At 32.5% G+C, this 21913-nt stretch overlaps 2 protein-coding genes and 1 pseudogene across 2 annotated transcripts; 2 read left to right on the top strand and 1 right to left on the bottom strand.

Moving 5' to 3' along the window:
* Positions 1 to 645: 645 nt before the first annotated feature.
* Positions 646 to 5206, bottom strand: LOC114368701 (succinate--CoA ligase [ADP-forming] subunit alpha, mitochondrial-like). The gene is made up of 7 exons (XM_028325932.1): positions 4917 to 5206; positions 4595 to 4804; positions 3672 to 3842; positions 3057 to 3180; positions 2823 to 2884; positions 1483 to 1564; positions 646 to 1047 (listed from the first exon to the last, which is right to left on the bottom strand). The coding sequence occupies exons 1-7, from the start codon at positions 5100 to 5102 to the stop codon at positions 908 to 910; spliced, it is 975 nt and encodes a 324-aa protein (XP_028181733.1). The 5' UTR covers positions 5103 to 5206; the 3' UTR covers positions 646 to 907.
* Positions 5207 to 13076: 7870 nt separating this feature from the next.
* On the top strand, positions 13077 to 16090 carry LOC114368700 (annotated as a pseudogene).
* A 335-nt stretch (positions 16091 to 16425) lies between these two features.
* LOC114368448 lies at positions 16426 to 20902 on the top strand. The gene is made up of 4 exons (XM_028325716.1): positions 16426 to 16697; positions 18573 to 18618; positions 19678 to 20082; positions 20164 to 20902. The coding sequence occupies exons 1-4, from the start codon at positions 16426 to 16428 to the stop codon at positions 20845 to 20847; spliced, it is 1407 nt and encodes a 468-aa protein (XP_028181517.1). The 3' UTR covers positions 20848 to 20902.
* The last annotated feature ends 1011 nt before the right edge of the window (positions 20903 to 21913 follow it).

Below are 21913 nucleotides of genomic sequence, written 5' to 3'. Positions count from 1 at the left end.
AGAATACATATTGGACTTGGTAAAAAATAAATTTTAAAATAATAATTACCAATCAAATTATAGTTACAAGAATAATGAGAACAAAAAGAAAACTACACTTACACAAAAACACTAAAAAGAAAAGCAAAAGTGTTTTTGTGTGTGTATGTAGTGGGCAATGGACATGAATGGATGAAATGAGGGATGGTGGCAGCGCACTCAGCTAAGCTAGGTAAGTGCATTGTGTAATTTGTTACTTTTTTAAGATTTGTGTACCTATGTGACTCCAAATCTAAGCACATCCGGGTCCATTAGATAATGTAGCTAGAACTAAAAGCTAACCTTATTCGACAAAAAACTAGTAGACCGCGTTAGAGAAGCTTCTGGTTGGGGCTTTCTTTTCCGCTTCCTGCCGTTAGAACTTGTTGAGGGAAATCAAAGAATGAAGAAAAGGGTTGAGAGAAGGACAGATTTTTTAGATTTTGTTCAAAACGGCTTTGACAGTTTTGTAACTTTTTTTTTACGCCAAAATCCATTAGAAACTGACCGGATCACCGGGTTTGCACAAAACCGGCTGGGTCATACCAGGCCAGATGCATGGCCGGTCCATTTACCAAACTGGTCCGGTTATGCCACCGAGTTCCAATCCGACCGAGTTTTTGAATATGTTCTCAAGCATTTGAAGTTGCCATAAATTCATTGGCAAAGGTATTGTGTTTACAAATCAACGCCAGAAAAACCTGAGTTCAAAGACTGTATCAAACTTTCCGCAAATATAAAGCATCTTGAATTTTATTTTAATGCCCCTCTCGTAACTTAAAAAAAAAAAAAAAAAATAGCCCATCATTACCAATGGGAATCAAGAAATTTTGAACAGTTTGTAAATAATCGAAACCAAAATGACTTGATGAAATTAAATGAACCCAAACTATTGAACCAAGCCCCTCTGCTTGAAAACATCTAGCATGGCAGCTCCAATTTTGGCAGGGGACTCCACAACCATGACCCCAGCTTCCCTGAGGGTTTTAATTTTGTCTTGTGCAGTGCCCTTGCCACCCGACACAATAGCTGCACAAGCAAGAAGGATTAATATCACGTAAACATGAAAACGTAACTAAACTAGAAACTGATATTGCTTTATTGTTGTGTCACTAAAATTACAATTTTCCCATGCTAACTTCTTCAGTTTCAAAATGCAACGACATTTTACACAAGAGGAACATACAGATTATTAATTACTCAAGTAATCCATCCTAGATGATTAATCCTACTGCCAAATTCTTCCCCAAATCCAATTGAGGGTGGATGAGTGCCTGAGTGGATTTAGTCAAATCGTGACACACATTAAGCTTAAAATATTTTGCATAAGCCCAAGATGCATCCAACCTTATCAAACACAGTTCAATAAGTGGTACAACCTAATTCATGATGAGTCAAGCAACATGCTGAAATGATATTTTCTATCAAAAGCCATCAGTTCCAGAAATTTGGAAATAATCTTACCTCCAGCATGACCCATACGACGGCCAGGGGGAGCAGTTAAACCAGCAATAAAAGCAACAACAGGCTTCTCAGTTCCACTATCCTGAATAGTCATTCATAAAATCAATTTAAGAACTTGTGAAGATAACATTTTGAAAAGACAAAAAGGATAACTATGAGTATGTGTTTGTTCTTTCTCTATAAAATGAGATAATTGGCATAAATATTACCCAGAAACACCTAATAAATGTTTAATTTGTTTACCAAAATAAGGAGATATGCATCCACCAAGACAAGAACTTGAGCAATTAAAAAGAACATTCAAAATTTTCTTTATAAAGAAATGCCACAGCCTACATCCAATTTATATGCTTTAATGACCTCTGTGCCTATAGTCTATCTTTAGCCATCCAAGTATGTCTAAAGCACAACCTCCATCATTTTGAACTTAACATAGGCCACACCATATAACCATATAAATGAATTTATACCTAACAACATGCCATAGTGTTGAAGAATACACCAGAGTTGAGATAATGGTATCAAAATGCTACTAATGTGTAGTGACAAAACAAAATAACAAAAACCGTGCCTAAACTAAAGAAGAGATATTTACAGTTGATCACTAATCCATCAATGCATTTTATGGGGAATAGATATAAGAATATAATATCATAAATGATTTAATTAAAAAAGATAATAGAATTTGGAACAGAATAATAACTGGGCAGGTTATGCACTAAGCAGTTTGCAAATCTCATAGGACCTTTACCACTTGTTGAGTAGAAAGCATAAAGATGGACCTAGAGGGAGGTTGCATCAGGTGTCTACAAAAGAAGGCAAGGAGACATTCATAGAGAGTAAGGAAGGAAATCCACTCAATGGAGAGAATGGAACAGAGGTGGAATTGCTTACGGGAAGGAGAAAGAGGGACTTAACAGAAGGGGTAGCTGGAAAATGGGGAGCAGGATTCTGGTAGGCAGAGGGGGAGAGAAAGAGAGCATGTGTGAATAAGGAGGGAGAATTTCAGGGTGAATTGGGTGAGGCTGGATAATGCTTTTTGATGTATTCTGCTTATTTTTCCTTATTTCCTATACCATTTTTTTCTACTTTTTCTATGCTTTATGACAGCTTCCTCCGTTATAAGGAGCTAGACCCATTGATAACTATGTTGAGTTTGAATCCAAGCTCTACCAAAATCCCTTCCCCAGAATTATTACTGTAGAAGTTAAGAAGCATATCTTAGTCTGGTTTACTGGTGTCCCTTCCCCACAAGACAGACAAACTCATTTTAATTTTTAGGATACTGATAACTATGTAAAAGACATAAGTTTATGCACAGGTAATAATTAAAAAGGAACCTTAATTAGTGCAGCAGCATCCTCTTCTGCAGTTCCTCCAATCTCTCCTATAAGAATGATACCTGACTTACACAAACAAACAGTAATAATAAATGACATTGTGTCCTTGTCCCATTAGTCCTACAAAAATACTTGTTAGGAAAAGAAACTATGCACAGAAAACATAACCCAGGTTCAGTGGATAAATAGAACACACAGAAATATACATGACAAAAATAAAATATGATAAAGTACCTTCTGTTTGAGGATCTGTTAGGAACTTCTGAAGGCAGTCAACAAAGTTTGTTCCATTAAAGGGATCTCCTCCTATACCCACACAAGTGGATTGTCCAAGGCCAACAGCAGTCGTTTGGAAAACCTGAATAGTTAAAAACAAATACATGGTTTATCCATGGGTAACCATTATTATTGTATCATCAAAACTATTCAAAGGAACTTCAAATTTCAAATGGTAATAATTCCCAAGTGCCTGTTACTAGATAATACACGTGTAATCATGTCAATAACTAATTCTGGAGAAAATAAGCAGTTTGATTATTATGCAAACACTACTGTGGGAAAAACCAAGACATGATAACATCACAAGTGGCACAAAAGATTCACAAGAATGCTAAGTCAGGAGTGGAAAAGTAGTAAATGCACCTTCCACTTAAGAGAAGTAGCATAGCATAGACAAATAATCCTAGTACAACAGGCCAATATTTTGGACATATCAGCAACATATCATTACTCATCAGCAGGGGGCCCTCAATTTGAAGTTTCAGATCTCATCACCAATACACATAAGTCAATCTCATACACTACTGCAACAAAACAAATAGTATTCTCCACATCAAAACAAGCACTCACCGCTTCATATGTCAAGGTACCAGAACGAGAGACAATTCCTATGCGACCAGGCTTATGAATATAACCAGGCATGATTCCAATTTTACATTCCCCAGGCTTGATTATGCCAGGACAGTTTGGTCCTATCAAACGTGTCTTGGACTGCCTGTTAAGGGCTGCTTTAACCCGAACCTGAAATAGAAAAAATATCAACTTCGGCCGTTCAAATCAGCAGCACAGACCCCAAAGTAAACTACACACCAGACTTATATTGCTACATTCCCAAGCTCAAACAAAAGGTTCCACTACACAAGACATTTAACATTAGCACATTGTTGGATCTGGCTTCTCTAAAGTAAGTAACTCACTTTAAAGGGTGAAGTAAGTAATCTCAACCCTGTTTGGATAAACTTCTTCATAAGCACTTATCAGAGTCTTTTTTTAGAAAAAGCTTCTCCTATAAGCTGAAATTAGCTTAGCTTATGCATGAGACAAAATAAGCTTTTGAATAAGCTAAAACGAAAGAACTTCTACAAATTAGCTTATGCATAAGCTAATTTTAACTTATGGGAGAAGTTCATTTCATTTTTCATTTTTATTTACTTCTTCTACAAGTGTTTATAGAGAAGTTTATCCAAACCAGGCAATCATTGATTTAAAATTCAACTGTCAATAGTAGCCACACATGTAATTCAAATTAAAATGTGTTGGAATTACTATAACCTTCCCTCCATTAAGAGGAGCCAAATACATTTCCCCTCTCAAAACCAATTAAACAATATCAAAGGCATCCATTAGCCATCATATAATCTAAGCATTACACAAATATTCATACAGACTTCATACCAAAACGCAATTAAAACCACAAAAAACGAGAAACCTAAAACAGCAATGCGCATTCCACACATTTCGAATTACGAATTCAGGATTCCAAAACGACTTGCCATATCGTGCTGGGGAATGCCCTCAGTGATGCAGACAACGAGATCCAGTTCAGCCTCCATGGCCTCCATGATGGCGGCCGCGGCGAACGGCGGAGGAACGTAGATGACGGAAGCATTAGCCTTAGTCTCCGCCTTGGCTTCAGCGACGGTGTTGAAGACGGGAAGGCCCAAGTGTTCGGTGCCACCTTTCTTAGGAGTCACACCACCAACCTGATACAAGTTAGGGTTAGCAAAAACGAAAGCGTGCATACGATGGTGGCGTTAACAAGAGAGGAATCAAAAAGACGAAAAGATCGAAAGAGAGAGGGAATAAGGAGCGAACCATGTTGGTGCCGTATTCAATGGCTTGCTCGGTGTGGAAGGTGCCGTTTTTGCCGGTGATGCCTTGGCAGATCACGCGCGTGCTCTTATCGACGAAGACCGCCGGCGACGCCGCCGAGAAGAGGCGGAGGCCGTGGCGGCGCGAGGCGATCGAGGACAGCAATTTGGTCACGGCTTGTCTTCCCATCTTTATGTCTCAGTCGTCGATGCGATTTCCGCGCTGCTCAACTATTGCTGCTGCTTCCCAAACCAAAACCCATCTCCCCTCCTTCTTGGACTTTTTACTTTTCAAAAAACAATAACAATATTTAAAATAAATAAATAATAATTGGTCTCCTATTTTATTCAATTTACCATTTTAATTTTTCTATAATTTTAGCCCAATCCTCAATGTTTTCAACATTTTATCTCTCTTATTTTGAGTCCTTCAAACCCTAGGCTTAACTAGTTAATTCGTTCATTTAGAATAGCTTTTGGTACAAGGAAATTTTTTATGTTATTAGGAGAAAAAAAAAAAGGTTATCCCATTATATGATGAAAGTTGAACCAAAGCAAGCGGATAATGCTTTAATTAGTCCGCGGTTTAAACAAGTTTTCCAGATTAACGGACCTATCACATACTTTTTAGGCTTAAACATTTTTTTTTTGTGTAAGTTAAAGTTTTTTTGTTTTTGTAATTTTTTTCTTTTTAGTCTTTATAAAATTATTTGTTTTTGCTTTTCATTTTAAAGTATTTTAGATAGTAATTTAAATAATAAAAAATATTTTGAAAAATAAAAAAAAACACTTTAAGAAAAAAATAAAATAAACGCATTTTAGAAGGATTAAAACAAAGAAAAAATTATAAAATGAAACTAAAAATATTAAAATTGTAGAGACAAAAAAACAGTAATATTTATAAAAAAATACCTCAAGTAACTTGGGTTTTTTAAATCATCTTCGCTTCTTTTTTCGCATAAATTTTATAAATTAAGATTGTATATGTTTCTTTTTAATGAGATGTATGATTGAATCATTAAATAAACTTAATTGTAGTGACTAAAAGGGAAAAAATATAATGAATATAAATATAAAAAATGTTACTATAAATAGTGTCAAAAAAATGCTACAGACTATTAAAAAATTATTTAATTAACTACTATTAAGATTTAGTAAATTTTTTAACTAATTAAAAACTAACTTGAAATAACATATCCAACCTAACATTCGTCTTTCCCTTCTGAATTTATTTTAACAAGTTATCAAGTTCACTGATCGTATTTTGGAAAACTAATAATTTAGGTAAATATTTGAAGATTTTAGCATGAATTAATAATGGAAATATATACTGGTTATTAAGATGATCATCTTATATGTATTATTACAGGCGTAATTTACCTAATCAAAATAAAATGAAATCTCATTAGCATATTGTCTCGAGTTATAATAAACACCTCTGGTTAGCTTGCAATTTCTGTATTGTAAACTATGTTCGCTTATCAGTAAGAAATTTTCAAAACAAGCTAACTCCTAATAAAATATTTCTTGAAAAAAAACATTTATTTAATAAAATAAACAATTTTTTATTTTTTAAATATGTTTATCTAAATTGTTTATGCTTAAAAAAAATATTTTCTTGCTCATTTTGAGAAACAGATCCTACTTGCTTATTAAAAAAGTGATTTTTTAAAAATTCTTATTTTAAAAGTAATTTTTAAAGTTTAAACAAACCAACCTTTAATCTTCGAAGGATCGAACTTAGCCAAACCAGTCAAGTTGATAGCTGCTAGCGAATCAGTTTCACAAATGACTTTTTTGTAGTCTGCATTCTATGCCAAATGTAAGCCATTATAGATACCTTGTAATTCTGCATTCATAATTGCTGAGACCAATTGGTCTCTGCTGATGAACAATGAAGAATACCATATTGTTGATTTGATTTTATGAGAAATATATTTTCATAATTTATACAAATTGAAAATATGATGCATGTCCTTTAATAAGAGTACAAAATGACACACATGCATATGCCTCCTACACATGAGATTAACCTTTTGGAGTACTTTAAGAGGAAACTCAAACGATTGTTATTTCCAGAGAGTGAACTTCAGTTCTATCTTAAGAGTGGGAGTCACTTATCACTGCAATAAAAACAATACTTTCCTTTGGCACTTGGGACAAAATCATATAAAGCACACAATACTTTCACAATGCACATCATAAAGCACGGAAATAGCAAATCAATTAAAATCAGGCCTGAACAACATGCTTTCGTAAAGCCTAGAAATTTAAAGGAAGTAAGGAAACAATAAGAAGAAAGAAGAAGATTCAAACCGACTTCTAAGGGTAACAGGGTTATCTACCTAGCATAATGTTCTGCAATTGAGTATTGAGTCTTTAATCTTATGTTTGGGAAAGTACAAAATTGCATAAGAAGATAAGGCATAAAAAAGCAAGAACAATTTATTTTCTTCTTGTAGCCAAAAAAAAAAAAAGAACAATAGCAATTATAATAGTTTTCTACCGTTCTTTTTTTAAGAAATAGTTTAGTCATCTTTCTTTTTTATCCTTAGTCTCTACTCTTGTTTTCAGAATTTGCATATCATTAAATTGTTGCCCAAAGTACCAAATTGAAAGACAACCACTTCTTTAATCTATGTAGACACTTTAGAGGATATTTTACCATACATGCATAAATAAAACTCATGGCTACATTTGGCGTTAAAACTAGTGGCTTGCCTCTTTCAATTTATGCAGCTGCCATCCAACCATAGCAGAGCACATGTATTTCTTATTAGTTTTACCAAGAAACAAGATAAATTTCTTGCCTCTGATATGAATATTTGCTAAATGGTTTAATAAATAACATTGCTACTCCAAATTTAACAATCTCTACGCACAAAAAGCTGATTATGAAACTCACTTTTTTATTCAAGAAGAAAGAGATCAGCCAATCTGATGTTTACCAGGCTTAAATCACTGAGGTCATATTGTCAGAGAAATTGGAATTCCACATCTCATTAATCTCAAAACAACCATCTGTCATGCCATTCTAAGACAACCTTATCAAGAAAATGAAGAAATGCATATGAAATATATTTGATTTAAGAGAGGCATAGAACTAAACACAGATCTATTTATATGCCCCAACTCAGTGAATTAACATCCTAGGTAAACATTCTGTCTACAAGTATACAAATTTTCCCTTTCTCAAATGCTGTAAGCAGATGATGTAGTAATATAATGAATCCTAAGCAGTACAGTTACAGCATTTCACTGGTTTAAGTCTTTATCCTTCCTGATCAAATTCTTAAATCTGTATTTATTTTTCATTAGATTCTTCTGTCTAACTATCATTACAAAAAAAATAACCACAGAAACATAGTTTATAAATTCAGTATTGTAATCTTTGTAGTTTGCACCGAGTGTTCTCATTTCTCTAGGCCAATATTCCTAGATCTATAGGTTCTTCGACCAGTTTCTCACCACTAGCATATTTACTTAATCCAATCTAGGTATTTATTTTCACAAATCTTTTCAAGTTTGCTCGTATAATAACTTTGCTTCAAACTCATACAACCAACTTAGGTAGTTAATTTTCTGTAATAGCAGTTAAAGAACCTAATAAAAAAACAAATAAAACTTTAAAGATTCAATTGAAAAAAAATTTGATGAACCTAATTAAAAATTATGAAATGGTTCAGAAACTTATGAAGTAATTCAACCATTTTAAAATTAATAGTTTTAATTCCTACAAATATTATTTTAAATTTGTTTCCATCTCTAGCAAATCACAGACCCATCACCCCAAAACAAATCATGCCGTCTCAAGCAAGGTTAATGCAATATCATTCAATCAAGAGAAGAAAGCTTAATATGATTATAATTGGCACGTGGATCCAACATCAAACTTCGAATACAAATTACAAAGGTTAAACTATTTTTTCTCTAATTTATTATTTATGTTTCAATTTAATCTTTAAATTTTTTTTGTTTAATTTGATTTTTTAATTTTTAAAATTGATTTAATTTAGTCTTTTAATTTTTTTGGTTTATTTTAATCCTCTAATTTTTAAAATCGATTATTTTTTTGAAAAAATATATTTTGTGATGGTTTAAACCTACTTAGTGATGATTTTGAATCATTATAAAATGTGATTTCTTATCATTTAAACTAAAGAACTAAATTAAATTAATTAAAAAATTTAGAGAATCAAATTAAAAAAAAACTAAAAGATCAAAATGAATTAAAATAATTAAACAACTAAAAAAAACTAATTTAACCAGTTACAAAATACGAAATCAATAGATGGTTTCTTTCTCTTTCTTCTTTGTAACGCGGATGAACATTATAGAGTTTTAAATCTTCATATATTTATTTTCTTCATGCCTCTATAAATTAAGATAATATTGTACTGTTTAGGATTCAAAAAATATATATGACAAGCTACATGATACTCCAATTCGCATTATTTATAAATTATCATATACTAGTTATTATCTACAAATTAATAATTATCTATAAAAAATTATTACACCATCGAAACAGTTCTTGCAAACAAGGACACAAAGTTCTTATTGTACTCTATAAGTACCATAATGCAATTAAGTGACATGATGCTATGGACAACATAATAAAAAAATGATACTATTAGTAACGATTCAATATTTTGCTTTTTTTATATTCATACAAAATATTTGGCTCAACGTCTCAAATGAGGTACGCTCATAGTGGAATGTAATCACCTCTTGCATCCACTAGCAATCTTGTATAATAATAAAAATAGAACCAGGGTATCTTCTTCAGTTTAATATATAAATTAAAGCATATCACATCATTTTTTACCTTTTGAAATTACACCAAATGGGTTTGTTGTATTTACATTTGGGATCCAATGACTATCTTGTATGATATTAATAATGCCATATATGATGTACCCTTTGGGAGGGATATATTTGTGATCCATGCATAACCCTTTCTAAACTAAAGTGTTTTAATAAAAATAAACTTTTGAGAAATAAATTTAAAGTCCCTTAAATTTGTTTGTACTACCAATGGTTTACCTTGAGTGTTTTCGAAAGACAAAACCTAATCAAGAAACATGTAAAAAGTGTGAAATTCGAAAGACAAAACCTAATCAAAAAACATGTAAAAAGTGTGAAACAGTGGCTTACAATGAAGTTGTTTCAAGCTCAGAGTTTGTCCAACTTCAAAAGCAAGATACCAATATTAGAAGGACAATGATGTTTTCTTTGTCAAAGAGTAATATTAGAAGTTGCATGTAACTAAAAGCATAATTCTAGAAGTACCTTTAATCAAGGGATAAATATCAAAAAGGTACACATGACTAAGACATCATTAGAAGATGCATTACAAAAGAGAACAATGAAGACAAGCATGCATGTCTACACAATTTAGAAGCGCACATTAGAAGCAAGGAAGGAGATGCCATGCAATAATATATTTGCATATGAAGTGACAAGCTCTCCAAAAGACATGAATCATTCTGGAAATGAGAGATTAATTTGTCATCATAAGTCTTATACAAGCAATACAACTAGAAAACAAGAAAAAAAAAAACTGCACTTACGTGAAGAAAGAAGGCTTACTTTTCTAAAGTAGCAAAACTCATGACTATGTTGGGGGAAAGGAGAAGTCATTTTGTAGATATATAACTCTATATATAGGCCTTTAGAGCCAAATTCACTTAACCATAGAATGTATGTAAACATATTCTCAATAGAGACTTATTGGTGAGTTTTTTTGTATTAGGTATTTGTCCCCAAACAAAACTCATTTAGGATAGGGAATCTTAAAAGATCAATTAGGGAGTTATTGCTTTTGAAGGTTGAGAGTAAGCGCAACAAGTGTTGTTGAGCCAAGTCATAGTTGTTACTTTGGGTTCAAAGCTTGGAGAGGTTTTTTTGAAATAATACTTAAGTAAAGCCTACATAGACATATATAATATTGGGGTAAAGCCTAAAGAGACTTTTAGAAAGAATTTTTAGAAGAATCCACAAAGGTTTGGAGAATATTGGTTGTAAGTTTGTAGAGGCTTTAGAAGGAAAATATCACAGTGGGTACTAGTATATAGGTGTAGGGAGGGAAGTAACATAAGGTTGTGGGTAAACTAATATAAATTATACGTGGGCTTTATCCTTCTTTATTATTTTTGATTTGTTACTTATCTTATGTTTTGGAAAACATATTTTTACAAAGGTATCATTGATATAATTCATAAGTTTTTTTAAAACAATTTTCACATATCAAGAAGCAACACCTACTTTTCTCAAGAAGAAAACAAGAATCTACATTAACTAGAATTTGATATTTTTCAAGTAATTTCTAAAGCATTATTTTTAAGTATCTTCAAAGTACTTTATCAAATAATTATTTTCATTCAAAATACTATAGAAGGAGAAGCCTTGCTCCTAACAAAAATTCTAAAATTCAAATTGAATGATAAATCAGAAACTTTAAAAATCGTGTTCTTTAAAAAAAAATATCATAGTCAGTTAGTGTCACTATTCAATCCCTAACATTTACCCTTTGGATTCACAAACAATTTTGTATGATTAATAATAACAGTGGAAGCAAGGTATATTATTTAGTTTAATATATATACTTTGTGACCAAAAAATATATCTAGATAATATAATAAAAAGAATTGAATCATAATATAGTTGTTACAGATTTAATTTTTAATTTAAATTCCCCATAGTTGCTGTTAAATGTAATGAAAATAATTCACGATGAATAGTCCTTAAACTTGCAGATTATTAGAAATAAGACGAAACCCTATGGATAATATGGTTTTAAACTTTTATTAGTCATTCAAAATTTTAATTATTTAAGATTAAAATTAAATAATTAATTGCGATAATTTGAAAATTCTAGAACTGATATTTCTTATATTAATAGTTATAGTTAAGTGTAATTTAAATTAAATATTTTAACATCTTATTAATAAGGTTTTAGTCGGTGCTTTTTCATACTTCTTACAGTAAAATTATAGTTAATTAGGTTTTATATTTCATTTAAATAAAATAATTAATAAGGTTCTGTCTTTGTAAAATCGGAATATCTTAGGAAATCACAACTTTATTTCGACACAGTAGTTATTATTTTACACGTGGTTTGCATAATGTTCTGAATTATTACAACTTTGTGGACGATACGTGGATAAAACTCGGTTTATATCGGAGGACAGGACTTTCTCGTTAGAGTGAAATGGATCTACCAATACTATTTACACTATTAGTAGTGATATGCACTTTTTTTAATGGTTAAATAATTTATTTGATTTTTATAGTTTAATTTTTATCTTTTTAATTCTTATAGAAGTGAATTTTTTAGTCTCTATAATTTATATTTTAATTCTCTTTTAATTTAAAAGTGTTTTTTTAGTCTTTATAATTTGTATTTTAATTCTCTTTTGATCCCTATAATTTGAAAGTGTAATTTTTAATTTCTATCATTTGTATTTTAATTATCTTTTATTCTTTACTAAAAAAAATATAAAAATAATTAGCTACAAATTAATTATAAATTATCAATTATTTTTTTATTATAAATTATCTTACGATAAATTAGTTATGAATTACTTGATATTTTTGTAGTTAATTGTAATTGATAATATTACTCATAAGGACTAAAATGGAATTAAAATATAAAATATATGGACTAAAAAGACTACTTTCAAACTATAGAAACTGAAAGAAAAATAAAATACAAATTATAATTACAAGGACTAGAAAAATCACTTTCAAAATTATAAAGACTTAAAGAAAATTAAAATGTAAACTATAAGAACTAAAAAAATCATTTTCTGAACCCAAAAGGTAAAAATCTTGAAATTATAGGGATTAAATGAGTAATTTAACTTTTTTTAATTAAGTGATACATAGTTCAAATTTTAATTGATACTTATATGAAATAAATCAAAAGATTTCCCACAAAAATCTGTTGCTGCTTGCTTTCATCAATAACATTGAGCAGGAAAAAAAAAATGGATCTACTTATTGTTACTCTATTAACATATTTTTTACTATATGACTAAAATTAATGTTTGGCACTCCACTTATAGCTTCCCTTGATCAATTTCATATTTATTCATCAAGTTTGGTTCCAGAGTCTCAACACCTTAAGTCAACCTTAACCGCGTTGAACATTTTTCTTCCAATGGCTTTGCTATCAAGTTCCTCTTCCTTCAACAACTATGATGTGTTCATCAATTTCAGAGGCTCAGACACACGCCATGGATTTACTGGTCATCTCCACAAAGCTCTTCATGACAGTGGAATCCACGCTTTCATTGATGATCATGACCTTATGAGAGGAGAAGAAATAACACCAGCACTTAAGGAGGCAATTGAAAAGTCAAATGTTGCCATTACTATGCTCTCAGAAGACTATGCTTCTTCCTCATTTTGTTTATATGAGCTTGATTACATCCTTGAGTGCCGCCGTAAGAGAAAAGATCTGTTGGTTTTGCCTGTCTTTTACAAGGTGAGTCCTTCTCACGTGGAACACCAGACAGGATGCTATGGAGAAGCATTGGCTAAGCTTAATGAAAAGTTTCAGCCTAAAATGGATGATTGCTGCATTAAGTAGCAAACTTGTCTGGCTTAGAATTCAAACATGGGTATCCCTCCTTAGTCCTTACCAATCTTTCACTTCATAGTTTTTGTTGGATTAAGTTTCACTTGTCTAATGATTTGACGTTCAAATTTAACCTTGGCAACATACTTGTTAACTGTCAAGACATGGATACAAGGCAATTAATTAGTTTAAGTTCACCAAAACTTTCTTGTTTGAAACAGAACTGGATATGAACACAAGTTTATTGGGGAGATTGTTGAGCGAGTCTTCAGTGAGATTAATCATAAAGCAAGAATACATGTTGCGGATTGCCCAGTTCGACTAGGGTCACAAGTGTTAAAAATAAGGAAGCTTTTGGATGTTGGATGTGATGATGTTGCCCACATGATTGGGATCCATGGAATGGGTGGGGTAGGAAAATCAACACTTGCCCGACAAGTTTATAATTTGATTACTGGAAAGTTTGAAGGTTCATGTTTTCTTCAAAATGTAAGAGAAGAATCAAGCAAACATGGGTTAAAACAACTACAAAGCATACTTCTTTCACAAATACTTGGAAAGAAGGAAATCAACTTAGCAAGTGAGAAACAAGGGACTTCAATGATACAAAATAGGCTCAAGCAAAAGAAGGTTCTCTTAATTCTAAATGATGTTGACGAGCACAAGCAATTACAGGCAATTGTTGGAAGACCTGATTGGTTTGGTCCCGGCAGCTGAGTCATCATCACCACTCGAGACAAACAACTACTAGCATCTCATGACGTCAAAAGAACATACCAGGTAAAGGAATTGATTAAGATTGATGCTCTTCGGTTGTTACATGGAAAGCTTTTAAAAAGAATCAAGTTGATCCAAGTTACAAGGAGGTCTCGAATCATATAGTAAGTTATGCTTCTGGCCTTCCATTGGCTTTGGAAGTAATTGGTTCCAACTTGTTTGGAAAAAATATAAAATAATGGGGATCTGCTATCAAAAAATATAAAAGAATTCCTAATAATCAAATCCTAAAGATATTTAAAGTAAATTTTGATACTTTGGAGGAAGAGGAGAAAAGTGTTTTTCTTGACATTGCTTGTTGTTTGAAAGGGTATAAATGGACAGAGATTGAAATATACTCCGTGCTCTTTATGGTCACGGCATGAACTATCATATGAGGGTTTTGGTTGAAGAATCTCTCAAAGATTAATGATGAAGACGATAGAGTTACATTGCATGACTTGATTGAGGACATGGGTAAAGAAATTGACAGGCAGAAATCACCAAAAGAGTCCGGGGAAGCGCAGGAGAATATGGTCACCAAAAGATATAATTCAAGTTCTAAAAGACAATTCAGTGAGTCAGGCTCGTGAATGGTTTGGTTTCTTATCTTGATCCATGCTGCATTTTTTTTCTATCTTTTGTTCACATCATAGTTGTTGTTTCTTTTATTTCTTTCTTTACTATTTGTAAATTTCTCTAAATAGTTGGATTGCTGTTTTACATGTACTCGTATTGTGCTTGATTGATGCCTTTTGCATTAACAGGGAACTAGTGAAATTTGAAATGATATGTGTGGATTTTCCAATGTCTGGCAACGAAGAAAGAATGGAGTTGGATGAAAACACCTTGGAGATGAAAAACCTTAAAATACTTAATATTAAAAATGGTAATTTTTCCCAACGTCCCAATTTCCCAGAAAGTGTGAAAGTACTAGAATGGCAGAGGAGGGTATCCTGATTTTCATCCGATAGTTCCATCATGACATTGTAGTCTGGTGGCTTATAAGGCAAGTTTAAAGAATACATTTTGCTCATCTATTAAATTAATAAATTCACTGTAAGATTATTCATTCGTGTTTTTTTCCCCCTTTCTTTTCTTTTTGCAGAAGTTCATGAATCTAACGGTTTTTAATTTTGACATGTGCAAATGTTTAACTCAGATACCTAACTTATCTGGTCTCTCAAATTTGAAGGAACCTTCATTTGAATATTATGAGAATTTAATTACAGTTACGTCTCAATTGATTTTCTGAATAAACTTCAAATATTGAGTGCTGTTGGTTGCCGCAAACTTATGAGTTTCTACCCATCAAGTGATGGATTGAAATAGAATGAATGAAAGAACTGTGACCCAATCTTTTTATACAAATACAGTACCTCATGCAAATGAGAATTTGGCAAGAATTCGTAATAGACAAATAGGGTTTCCATGAGAAACGATTATCAGTAGACACTGTAACATCTAGAGCAGTGTGAGCATATTTTTGGTTGGCTTGTGCTTTAAAGTTCCAGTAGTTCTGGGTGAAGGCACTTTAAATATTTCAGTTAATACAAATTCACATCACCTTAAACTTTTTTTTTTCTTTATGCAGATTCAACATTTTCCTTCTACTAATTACTAGGATGATCAGGCTGCTTATTATGATAAATAATTTGATCAGGAAGCAGAAAGAGTTACACCAGTTCAATTTTGTAGTTGTACAGCTTAGGTTTTATCATACTACTAGCATTTAATTTAGTATGTGTGAAATTTTGTATACTTGTGAGCAGAATGCTTATCTGTGATGCTTATTCACTCTTGAGTTGGGCCATATAAAATAGATCTGTCTTTACTTCTATGCCTCTCTTAAATGAAATATCTTTCAGATGAATGTCTTCTTCATTTTCTTGATAAGGCTTGTCTTAGGATGGCATGATAGTTGGGTTCTTGATAAGGCTTCTCTGACAATTTTCATGTCTAGAGATTGTTAAATTTGGAGTAAAAATATTATTTATTAAAACAGTTCGCTAATATTCCAATCAGAAACAAGAAATTTATCTTGTTTTTTTGTTGAACTAAGAGAGACATGTGAGGCAAATTTCCTGCATGGGGTTACTTTCAGAAACATTTTCCCGAAATGGGTCTGTTTCTAAAGTAATCCCTGCATGGTGCTCTTTTTTACGTAGAGACCATGCAAATCGCAAGGAGGAATGGCGATTTCGTCGTCGACGCGACAGCTGGCACCGGTGTCGCCATCTTCAATGGCGTGTTGCACCAAGCTTGGACTCGCCAGTTTGACTGGCGAGTTGAGGGTAGGGGTTTGCAGTTCCTAGGTGCAGCTATTTCCGACGCTGCAGTCTGCAACCTGCAATGGGCAGTTCCTAGGTGCAGGGTGTCGCCAGCTCCAATGGCGTTTTGGTTGGCCAAAATCGCCAGCACGAGCAGCGATTTGCCTTGCTTGGGGTTTTTAAATCCCCCCTCCCCTGTAGACCATTGACGCCTGAAAAAGATAGAGAAGAGAGAAGCTTGGTGGTGGGATTTTTGCTGGTGCTGAAGAAGGATTTGCCTTGCTGTTGTGCTGTTTGTGTTTGAACAAATTTCTTTTTTCAGTGAGTTTATTTAATTATTTTTTAATTTTATTTGTATGCTGATGATAATTATAGTTTTATTAATATTTGTTATTAGTATTTTTATCTTAAGTTAGTTTTAGTTAGAATTTATAATTATAATTTTATTAATATGTGTTATTAGTTTTTTATGTTAAGTTAGTTTTAGTTAGAAAGGATAACTTTAATTTAATTTGATAATTTAATATGTGTTATTAGTTTTTTTTATCTTAAGTTAGTTTTAGTTAGAATTGATAATTATAATTTTATGAATATGTGTTATTAGTTTTTTTTATGTTAAATTAGTTATAGTTAGATATGATAAATTTAATTTAATATGTGTTATTTGTTTTTTTTATCTTAAGTTAGTTTTAGTTAGAATTTATAATTAGAATTTTATGAATATGTGTTATTAGGTTTTTTTATCTTAAGTTAGTTTTAGTTAGAAATGATAAATTTAATTTAATTTGATAATTTAATATATGTTATTAGCTTTTTTATCTTAAGTTAGTTTTAGTTAGAATTTATAATTATAATTTTATTAATATGTGTTATTAGTTTTTTTATGTTAAGTTAGTTTTAGTTAGAAATGATAACTTTAATTTAATTTGATAATTTAATATGTGTTATTAGTTTTTTTTATCTTAAGTTAGTTTTAGTTAGAATTTATAATTAGAATTTTATGAATATGTGTTATTAGCTTTTTTATGTTAAGTTAGTTTTAGTTAGAAATGATAAATTTAATTTAATTTGATAATTTAATATGTGTTATTAGTTTTTTTTTTATCTTAAGTTAGTTTTAGTTAGAATTGATAATTATAATTTTATGTGAATATGTGTTATTAGTTTTTTTTATCTTAAGTTAGTTTTAGTTAGAATTGATAATTATAATTTTATGTGAATATGTGTTAATAGTTTTTTTTTTATCTTAAGTTAGTTTTAGTTAGAATTGATAATTATAATTTTATGTGAATATGTGTTATTAGTTTTTTTTTATCTTAAGTTAGTTTTAGTTAGAATTGATAATTATAATTTTATGTGAATATGTGTTAATAGTTTTTTTTTATCTTAAGTTAGTTTTAGTTAGAATTGATAATTATAATTTTATGTGAATATGTGTTATTAGTTTTTTTTATCTTAAGTTAGTTTTAGTTAGAATTTATAATTATAATTTTATGAATATGTGTTATTAGCTTTTTTATCTTAAGTTAGTTTTAATTTGATAATTTATCTTAAGTTAGTTTTAGTTAGAAATGATAAATTTAATTTAATTTGATAATTTAATATGTGTTATTAGTTTTTTTTTTATCTTAGGTTAGTTTTAGTTAGAATTGATAATTATAATTTTATGTGAATATGTGTTATTAGTTTTTTTTATCTTAAGTTAGTTTTAGTTAGAATTGATAATTATAATTTTATGAATATGTGTTATTAGCTTTTTTATCTTAAGTTAGTTTTAATTTGATAATTTATCTTAAGTTAGTTTTAGTTAGAAATGATAAATTTAATTTAATTTGATAATTTAATATGTGTTATTAGTTTTTTTTTATCTTAGGTTAGTTTTAGTTAGAATTGATAATTATAATTTTATGTGAATATGTGTTATTAGTTTTTTTTATCTTAAGTTAGTTTTAGTTAGAATTGATAATTATAATATTTATTATTTATTTGAAATTTAGAGACTATGTGTAATTTTTATTATTAATTTTATTGTATTATATTTTATTTGTAGGATCAATGGCATCTTCGTCATCATGCGCATCAAGTATACAAACGAGGTCTGGTCCAATTGAGGGTGACGTTTTGTGGATGCAACCCAAGCATGTTTCAGAACATGTTTGGAATGGAGAAGCCGACAGAAAACTACACATCAGACGAGCAGTGCTGACGTATCAAGGTGAAGAACAAATACCAGAGGAAATTATTCCTCTGCTTCGGCAATGTGGGTTTTATTGGATAATTAAGATGGGATACCTAAAGATAAATGCAGCCTTAATTAGTGCGTTCATTGAAAGATGGAGGCCTGAAACCTACACGTTTCACCTGAGATGCGGAGAGGCTACCATTACTCTCCAAGATGTGTCAGTCTTATTAGGTCTTCGTACTGATGGGACACCACTAATTGGTTCAACAAATCTTGATTGGGCCGACTTATGTGAAGAATTATTAGGAGTCCGACCACAGGAAGGCGAACTTGAAGGCAGTGTCGTCAAATTAAGTTGGCTGGCTCACCATTTTTCTCACATAAATATTGATGAGGGTAACGTTGAACAATTACAAAGGTTTACCCGTGCGTGGATCCTTCGATTCATAGGAGGTGTCCTCTTTGTTAACAAAAGTAGTAGCAAAGTTTCCTTAAGGTACCTACAATTTTTACGTGACTTCGAACAGTGCAGCACGTATGCGTGGGGACCTGCCGTGCTTGCGTATTTATATAGAGAGATGTGCAGCGCCACCGATTACAAAGTTAAATCAATCGGAGGTATGTGCATTTTAATCCAAATGTGGGCATGGGAACGATGTACAACTTTAGCTCCAAAGAGGACGCCTCCCGTCATAGAAAATAAACCACTCGGACACAGGTTTGTCATTTAAAAAATTAGATTTGAATTAAAAATATTTAATGATGGAACGTGTTGACAATGATGATTTCATTTTTATTGTAGGTGGCTGCGACGTGGAAATCAGCATATTGGCAATGATGATCTTAGAGTTTTCCGTCGCAAATTGGATCTGATGAAACGACATGAGGTAAGAACATCGTAATGTAATGGTTAAATGAAATTTTAATATGTAGCCACTTGACTGAAAAATGACAAGTGTGTTGTTATGTGCAGTTTGTCTGGGAGCCATACACAGCAACTGTGATGACAGCGTTGCCTCCAATTTGTGTGGTTGGAAGTGTAGCCTGGTTTGCGGTGGTGCCACTGATTTGTTTCCATGTTGTTGAGTGGCACCAACCCAATAGAGTTTTACGACAATTTGGATTGCAACAACCCATTCCCGGGTGTCCTTCGCAACCGCAGAATCTCCATGGCATAACGCTCAAAGGAAAACAAGATGAGAATTGGTTCCACCTGTTGGCCCCAATCATTGATCAGTGGAACAATCAAGCAGAGTTTAGGGTCGGCGTTTATCCTCGACAGGAGGGCCTACTGGGTTATAACTCAGACTACATGGTGTGGTATAGGCGTAAAACAAAGATGTTTGTCGACCCAAACAATGCAAACACAGCTGCATTGGTATTTATCTGTTTTTCAATGTTTAACTCTTAATTAATTTCTTAAGCATGACCAATAATTTGTTGAGTCTACTAATTGCAGGGTGAAGTTGTGGAGACTTTACAATATATGGTGTCACCACAAGGGAGGAACACGTGGACGGTTGATGATCTCGTGCCTTACGTCGATAAGTTAGCGATTATATCTGAAGAGCAAGAGAGAATCACTGAGCCAGTGTCACATGGTCCAGCATCAGAGCGTGAATTCCCAGCCCCAGAGTTTCACATTCTTCAGTCAAGTGTTGAAACTCGGGGCATAGGCAGACGAAGGGAGCCTGTTGAAGCCGAACAATATTCCCAACAAATGATGGAGCGTGGTCATGGAATGTATTACACGCCAGCAACATTTTCCGAATATCCTTCACAGATGTATCAGTATCCTTTTGCAGGTCATCATACTGATACTTCTGAGACCTCACATTCGTTCGGTGGTGTTGCGGAAACACAACCTCATTTTTCATGGCCCACTATGACTCCTTCACAGCAGCACGATGCCCCCATGGCAACACCTAACGCCCCATTTGCTTCGCAATGGAATGTACCCGGAGCAATACCTGATATGGGCGACTTATTAGGTGTTGATTTGCGTCAGGAGTTTTCTGCAGAGGCTGAGCAAGTAGAAGCGGGGAGACAACGCGGCGGCAGAAGAAATCCTGATCGTCAAGCGCGAAGATGGGATCGACCATGTGGCACATCCTCACGACATCATGGACACCATAATGACTGATTTTGATGTATCTTTGTAATTTTGTTGTTGTTTGTAAGACATTTGATTTTGACAATTAATTTATCGCATTTGATTTATTATGCCTTACTAATGTATAGAGTTTATGTGGCGCATCAAACTATAATAATAAACTAAGTTTACAAATAAAACTAAAGTACACAAATGAAATAATAAACTAAGTTTACAAATAATAAACTATAATAAGTTTACAAATAAATTTTATGTGGCGCATCAAACTATAATAATAAACTAAGTTTACAAATAATAAAACTAAATTTACGTTATGGTTAGGTTTTATGGATTATGGCTAGTTTTTAGGGTTATGGTTGATGGATTAGGGTTAGGGTGTAGGGTTTATGGGTAGGTTTAAGAGATTAGGGTTAGGGGTTATGGTTAGAGGTTAGGGGTTTAAGGGATAGGGTTGGGTGGCTTGGGGTTGGGTTATGGTTAGGGTTAGAGGTTAGGGGTTTAAGGGATTAGGGGTTGGATTAGGGTTTAGGGGTTTAAGGGTTAATGGTTGGATTGGGGTTTAGGGGTTTAAGGGTTAATAGGGGTTAGGGTTAGGGGGTTAAGGGATTAGGGGTTAGGGTTAGGGGTTAGAGTTAGGGGTTTAAGCGATTAGGTGTTGGATTAGGGGTTACGGTTAGAGGTTAGGTGTTAGGGTTAGAGTTAGGGGTTTAAGAGTTAAGGGTTGGATTAGGGGTTATGGTTAGAGTTAGGAGTTTAAGGGTTAAGGGTTGGATTAGGGATTATGGTTAGAGGTTAGGGGTTTAAGGGATAGGGTTGGGTGGCTTGGGTTTGGGTTATGGTTAGGGTTAGAGGTTAGGGGTTTAATGGATTAGGGGTTTAAGGATTAATGGTTGGATTGGGGTTTAGGGGTTTAAGGGTTAATAGGGGTTAGGGTTAGGGGGTTAAGGGATTAGGGGTTAGGGTTAGGGGTTAGAGTTAGGGGTTTAAGGGATTAGGTGTTGGATTAGGGGTTAGGGTTAGAGGTTAGGGGTTAGGGTTAGAGTTAGGGGTTTAAGAGTTAAGGGTTGGATTAGGGGTTATGGTTAGAGTTAGGAGT

The sequence above is a fragment of the Glycine soja genome, chromosome 9 (genome assembly GCF_004193775.1).
Source record: "Glycine soja cultivar W05 chromosome 9, ASM419377v2, whole genome shotgun sequence".
Taxonomy (NCBI): domain Eukaryota; kingdom Viridiplantae; phylum Streptophyta; class Magnoliopsida; order Fabales; family Fabaceae; genus Glycine; species Glycine soja.
Note: the sequence above shows the minus strand (reverse complement) of the source record. Positions and strands in the feature narration are given on the sequence as shown.

Coding starts and splice junctions, on each gene's coding strand:
- LOC114368701 (XM_028325932.1), bottom strand. CDS start 5,102: ATGGGAAGACAAGCCGTGACCAAATTGCTGTCCTCGATCGCCTCGCGC. Junction 3,181..3,671: donor GTACCTTGACATATGAAGCG/GTGAGTGCTTGT, acceptor TTAACTATTCAG/GTTTTCCAAACGACTGCTGT. Junction 2,885..3,056: donor AACAGATCCTCAAACAGAAG/GTACTTTATCAT, acceptor TGTGTAAGTCAG/GTATCATTCTTATAGGAGAG.
- LOC114368448 (XM_028325716.1), top strand. CDS start 16,426: ATGCAAATCGCAAGGAGGAATGGCGATTTCGTCGTCGACGCGACAGCT. Junction 16,698..18,572: donor AGCGATTTGCCTTGCTTGGG/GTTTTTAAATCC, acceptor TTTTATTTGTAG/GATCAATGGCATCTTCGTCA. Junction 18,619..19,677: donor GCATCAAGTATACAAACGAG/GTCTGGTCCAAT, acceptor TGTTATGTGCAG/TTTGTCTGGGAGCCATACAC.